General features: G+C 34.1%; 1 protein-coding gene across 1 annotated transcript in view; it reads left to right on the top strand.

The window, feature by feature from the left end:
- Positions 1-3,612: 3,612 nt before the first annotated feature.
- LOC107702907 (eukaryotic translation initiation factor 4E-1B-like) overlaps positions 3,613-6,841 on the top strand; it is a 6,856-nt gene continuing 3,627 nt past the window's right edge. The window contains exons 1-4 of the mRNA XM_016505344.1: positions 3,613-3,689; positions 3,896-3,987; positions 4,077-4,172; positions 6,651-6,714. Coding sequence (XP_016360830.1) covers positions 3,666-3,689; positions 3,896-3,987; positions 4,077-4,172; positions 6,651-6,714 — 276 coding nt within the window. The 5' untranslated portion in view covers positions 3,613-3,665. The remainder of the gene's footprint in view (positions 3,690-3,895; positions 3,988-4,076; positions 4,173-6,650; positions 6,715-6,841) is intronic.

The raw sequence follows: 6,841 nt of genomic DNA, 5'->3' as shown, positions 1-6,841 counted from the left end.
TATGTTGTTTTAGATGATTTAACAAGTTTATACAATTCTTCCTCTCCTATAGCAGAGAATGAGTGGAATTATTCCTCAGGGGATCTATAGTGCACTATCTGATGTTATACTCTAGCTGACTGCTGCATGGTTACAATTTTATCTCTAATAGTATCGATCTTGGAAGTAAAGAAGTTCATAAAGTCATTACTGCTGTACTGTTGGGAAATGTCTGTGCCTGTTGATGCTTTATTTTTCATTAATTAAGCCACTGCATTGAATAAATACCTGGGGTTGTGTTGGTTTTCTTCTAAAAGAGATGAAAAGTAAGAAGATGTAGCAGTTTTTAAGGCTTTTCTGTAGGAGGAATTACTTTCCCTCCATGCAATATGAAATATCTCTAGTTTTGTTTTCTTCCAGCTGCACTCCATTTTCTGGGCTGCTCTCTTTAGGGAACGAGCATGCTCGTTATACCACAGTTTCAGACTGTTTTCCTTAATGTTCTGTCTTTCTGTTACAACATCAAGTTTTTCTGAGATATTGAATACGCTGAGGAATTGAGACAAATCAGGAAGATTATTTACAAAGCGGTCTTTTGTCATAGAAGTAATGGTTCTACCATATTTGTAACAAGGAGTTGAGTTTGCAGCTTTAGCTATATGGAGTATACACCAAACTAGTTAACGATCTGATATATCATCACTCTGCTGCAGAATTTCAACGCCATTAACATCACTTCCATGTGATAGCATTAAATCTAAAGTTTCATTATGACAATAAGTAGGCCCTGACATGTGTTGTCTAACCCCAATAGATTTTAGAATGTCTGTAAATGCTGATCTCAATGTATCTTTTTCATTATCTACATGGATATTAAAGGGGTCCCTTTAAAATCACCAACAATTAAGACTTTATCTGCAGCCAGCACTAAAACACTAAATAAAACACCATTACTTCAAATGAATTATACTTGAAACCACACCTTTGAGAAATACTGAAAATATTACTATAAATTGTAGCAACACCTCCCCCTTTACCTTTTGGACGTGGCTCAAGCTTTATCATTTGTTTATCTGTATTATATCTGTTTTTTATTTGTTGAACATAAATTAAATTGTTACAAAAATTGTTTGCCGTTTTTTTGTATTTTCTAGTTTGGGGGACAGACACAGTCTCTATAGTGTGATATCTAGGTGAAAGAGTCTCTATGTGCTGAGAATTAACTGATTTCTGTGACGTGAGGCGGCTAGCAGACGGTCGGTTTAGCCAGTCTGTCTGCTTCCTGACCTGGGCCCCAGTTAGTCAAGTACAAACTCTAAGACTATGTGCCATATTTCTAGACAGAAGAGCGGCACCACCCCCAGGAGGGATGAAGACCATCTCTTTTCAACAGGTCAGGTCTGCCCCAAAAACTCCTCCAATTGTCTATGAAACCTATGTTATTCTGCGGGCACCATTTAGACATCCAACCATTGAGTGAGGACAGTCTGCTATGTATGTCAAAATTCTGTGTCCTTCATAGTTTTCATGCAACAAATACACCTACATTTCATTTGTTGTTATTGTTATAAGTTTGGTAGGTTTAAAAGAGTAATACTTAATGTAACCTAATGTAAAAGGAAAAAGTTTGTTAATAGAGTATGTGGATTGCTCCCTCATTAACCACATTAGCATACTTTAATAAGAAACCACTCCTATTTATCAGACCTTTCAAAAAACAATAAAACACATTATAAACAGTGATTGTGTCTACTCTGTCTGACCTTCACTAATTTATGGAAGTCTGGACAAAAATATTTCAAATCTGGAAGACTTTGGCTGTGTAATGTCATTGCTTTTGTCTTGTTTATGAATTATTTATTCATGTAGCCTAATAAAGGGATTGCCAAACGTTTATGTCAGCCAAACCCCCAAATATGTACTTACCAAGTCCCCCTGAGATTTTAAGCTAATATTTCAATCATTTAACAATACATGTTCAGGTTCAGGTTCTCTGATGTTGGTTAATGGTCACATCATGACATGCAGATAAACAAACAATATTTTTAATCTTTTTAAGTTTTATTTTTTTAGTCCATATACTGAATTTCATTTTTCATTTGCTGTTATATATTTGTATTAAACATTTATATTTTTTATATTTTATTGTATTATATTTTACAAATAAATTTAAACTATATTGAAAAAAAAGAACAGTTCTTTGTATTCATATATTTAATTATCACAATGTACATAAATTCAAAAATAAAGGTCTGATCTAAACATAAAGGACTGATCAAAAAGTCTTTAACATCTTTTGAATAAAAATTGTGTGAATATTGAATTGTGTGCCATTTAGAGTCCATTTCAATAAGCAGGTGACAGAGACCTCTGGTGGTGAGTTGAACATACTGCACTGGATGTCATAAGTCACTGATTCTTAAGACATGATGAGACAAAACACGACCTGCCTTTAGTTTTAATAATGTAACATATAATATACAGTAGCTACTGTGCAAAAGTCTTAGGCCATTAGTATTTTCACCACAAAAAAAAAAAGAAAGAAAAGGTTTAAAGCCAGTTATTTCTATCTTTTGCTGTAGTGTATCAGTAGGAAATATCAGTTTACGTTTCCAAACATTCCTTTTGCCATTAATTATAATAATGCAGTGAGATTTCTATGAACAACAGGCAGTGCTGCACACAGAGATCTGATCTCAGCATCATCATCCTGAAGAAACAGAAGAAACTGAGACAGACTAAATCCAGAAGAACTGTGGCAACGACTCCAAAACACTTCAAGAAACCTTCCTGCAAAGCTCCAGTACTGTGAGAAGTTTTAGGCACTTGTGTAAAAATGCTGTAAAGTGAGGATGCTTTCAAAAATAATGTCAGAAATAGATTTTATTTAGCAATTAACTTCAATTAACTAAATCAAATCAACATTTGGTGTGAGCACCCTTTATGTGTAAAACAGCTTTTGTCTGGTGCACTTGCACATAGTTTTTCAGGAAGCTTTGCAGGAAGGTTTCTTGAAGCGTTTTGGAGTCGTGGCCACAGTTCTTCTGGATTTACTCTGTCTCAGTTTCATGTAATTGCAGACGGAGTCAGACTGGAGGATGATGCAGAGATCAGACCTCTGTGTGCAGCACCGGCAGAAATCTCACTGCATTATTACAATTATTGGCAAAATGAATATATGAAAATGTAAACTGATATTTCCTACTGACACACTACAGCAAAAGATAGAAATAACTGACTTAAACCATATTTTTTGTTGGTGAAAATACTAATGGTCTAAGACTTTTGCACAGTACTATCAATGTATATACACTCCAAAACGCTTCATATATATATATATATATATATATATATATACACACACACACACACGCATCTTTGAAATAGAAATGCACATGTTGAGGTCAAAGCACAAGCTGTAGATCAGGTTCTTGACTAGAATGTGCATTGCCAAAATCCTGCTCTCATTACTTTTTAACCCAGTCAAGGTTTGGAAAAGCACTAAATGCAAAAAAAAAAAAAAAAGGATAAATTATCAGTTTTTATGTTGTTTCGAAAGTGTGATAATTGAGTTTGCAATAGTCAGAATAGTTATTTCCTTTCAAAATCATCATTTTAAACGCCGCTCTGAGGTTATAAATGCGCGCGCTGTGCGAGCTCGGTCTCTCTCGCGCTACAGGAGTGCAATGGCGTCGTGCGCTGTACAGCTGGTGAGCATGCCGTGTCCGTGATTACAGTACTCATTTCACCGTGCACACACACGTGTCAGTCTAATAACATGCGTTTTCTTTCACCTGCAATAAGCCAGAGAAACCTTTGTTTATTTAGTGAAGCGATTTCAGGCCAAAAGTTGAACGGCGTCGGAGACGCATGGTGCGCCTGTGCCACGCCATTCATTTCTTTTACATTTTACCAGATTGAGAAAGTGACGAGGAAGAAGGTTGAAAAACAGAAATTCGAAACGCACATTTTGAAGGGCCCTTATATGAAGCACCCTTTACAAAACAGGTGCGTTCAGGCTGCAGACGTTCCCTCGCTTCACTCTCTCTGGCCCGTCTGCTCACTGCTCTTCTTCCCTGCGTGTCGTGTGTGTGCAGATGGGGTCTTTGGTTCTACAAAAATGATAAGAGCAAAATGTGGCAAGACAATCTAAGACTCATCACCAAGTTCGACACAGCTGAGGACTTCTGGGCGTAAGTTCTGTATTACAATGTTTTCAACTCTGCCTGGACATTTATTAAAATGTGTTTTAAGTTGTTCAGGCAATAGTTAACTTGATTTATTTGAATTGACATACACTACCATTCATCAGTTTTATCATTTTTAAATATAAAGTAGTGACTTTATGCTCATCAGGGCGTCAGTGATATTGTGAAATTACAATTTAATATAACTGTTTTCTATTTTAGTACTTGTCACAATATTTCACAGATCATTCTGATATGCTGATTTACTTTCAGTGTTGGATCAGCAGTTGTGCTGCTTAATGTTTTTTACAACCAAAAGTTAAAAAACAACAGCATTTATTCAAAATATAAATGTTTTTTAATATATGCTACTGTTCAGTTTGGGGTCAATATTGTTTTTTGAATAAAATTATTTATTTTATTCAGGAAGGTTATGTTAAATTGATGTATTGTTACAAAAGATTTCTGTTTTGAATAAATGCTGAATCGCTTTTTATTCATCAAAGGATCCTGAAAAAAGTATGTTCCAAAAAAAATAAATAATAATAATAATAAATAAAGAATATAAATAAAATATTAAGCAGCACAACTGTTTCCAACATTGATAATAAATCAGCATATTAGAATGATTTCTGAAGATCATGTGAAACTGAAGACTGCAGTAATGATGCTAAAAATTCAGCTGCGCATCACAGAAATACATTTTATTTTAAAGTATATTAAAATGGGAAAGTTTTATTTTAAGTTGTAGTTATATTTGCAATATTCCTGTTTTTACTATTTTTGGTCAAATAAATGCAGCCTTGATGAGCATAAGAAACATTTTTTTTTAAAACATCAAAAATCTTACTGATCGCAAACTTTTGAACGGTAGTGTATAAAATAATAATAATAATAATAAAACTTTTGTAGATGTTAGGGATGAACAATTAATTTCTGTAAAATCTAAATCATGATGTGGCTGGGTGCAGAAGGCTGTGATTTTGTTAAATAATTTGTATAAAAATAGGTATGTGTTGTGGATTGCCGAGTGAAGCACTGAACCATGTTCATTTACACGCATGCCGCTCGTGATAACAGTGTTTTCTGTCTCTCAGAGAGCCACAGCTGGCTCTGAACCCTTATCCTCAGAGTTTAGGTCACCTGTAACGTGTGTTTGAGAATGCCATGTGCACCCCTCATTTCACTGGATCTGTAATCAGAAGTGTTTAGAAATCTCTTACCAACAAAGAGACGCTTCATTCATTATAAGTACTAGGGATGCACGATATTGGATTTTTTCCGATCTGCCAATAGCCAATGTATAGTACAGTTCCATTGCTCAATTAAAAATTCCTCAATTAAATTTACACCGAGTCAATTACAAAATGTTGAAACTGGCTAGTTTCACAGTCCTGCTTCATTACAGGCTTATGAAATCTAGTCTAATTCATAGAATAGAGAGAGTGTGTGTGTGTGTAACGTTACAGTGCCATTATATATATTTTTTCATGTATAATATTCTTACCATTTAACATTTTGAGCACAAGTATAAAAATCATCTCAGACTTGCATTATTAGGAGATTTGCACCACTTAAACACCCAGAGCACATCATTTACTGAAAAGAAGGAATTACTATAAATGAAGTCAACACGTGAATACATCAGTGTTTTCATCAGTTATAGTTTTGTTCATGACGATTTCAAAATAAACGTCCTAACCCCCGCTCTGATTTTGCATGTTCACATGTTTGGTGATTAGGGACCTTTAAAATCAAATGTATTTAGGCCAATATTAAAATTTGGTTTTAATATCCTGTGGTAAAAATAATAAAGTTCAACAGTCGCTAGACCATTGGCGCCCTCTACGGTTTAACATGTTAATCCACAATCATTATTACAATAAAAATGACTTTTTAGCTTATTTCTGTGGTAATCCTTAAAGTTTTTTTCAATATAAAACGGTTGCCTGATGGGCACACAAATACTGTTACCTCATGCATTTTAGCAGTATTATTCAATAATATAAGGTATCTTATTTTTAATACTTTTTTGATCCAATCATTATTGCCACATTATTATATATGTATGCATTTATTGCAACTGCTAGCATAGTGTGTACTTTATGATCTTTTTGTCTGCCTGGATGTCTGAGCAACGGTAATATGAGATTAAATGAGTTTACCATATATCACGGTTTAAGTCACAATCACATCAATCATAAAATTACTTTTTGGTCAAATTATGCAGCCCCACAAACAACCACAGCAAACCGGGAGCTCTGAAAAATCACTGCTTTCATCACGATGACATTTTCCCAAATTTTTTATATAATTGTGATCATGGTTCTAGGAGCCTGGGGACTAACTGAATAGTTTCTTCACCAGAAGGCCTGATAAACGGCACACTTGACAGACCATTGTTTTTAAATTCCTCTAGATATTACAGGATTGTCAATTTCATCTTCAGAATCTGTTTTTCTGATTCACTTTCAACTGTTTCAGATTGTACAACAACATACAGCCACCAAGCAAACTCTCCTCTGGCTGTGACTACTCTATGTTCAAGGTGAACAGGATATCACTTTCTGCCTTTTTTTTTATTTTATTTTATTTTATTAAAAAAAAAAAATTTAATTTTTTAAATTAATTTATTTTTATTTTTTATTATTTTTTTGTTTTGTTTTTTATTTTAT

The sequence above is a fragment of the Sinocyclocheilus anshuiensis genome, unplaced genomic scaffold, assembly GCF_001515605.1.
Source record: "Sinocyclocheilus anshuiensis isolate Anshui unplaced genomic scaffold, SAMN03320099.WGS_v1.1 scaffold238, whole genome shotgun sequence".
NCBI classification, from domain to species: Eukaryota; Metazoa; Chordata; class Actinopteri; order Cypriniformes; family Cyprinidae; genus Sinocyclocheilus; species Sinocyclocheilus anshuiensis.
Note: the sequence above shows the minus strand (reverse complement) of the source record. Positions and strands in the feature narration are given on the sequence as shown.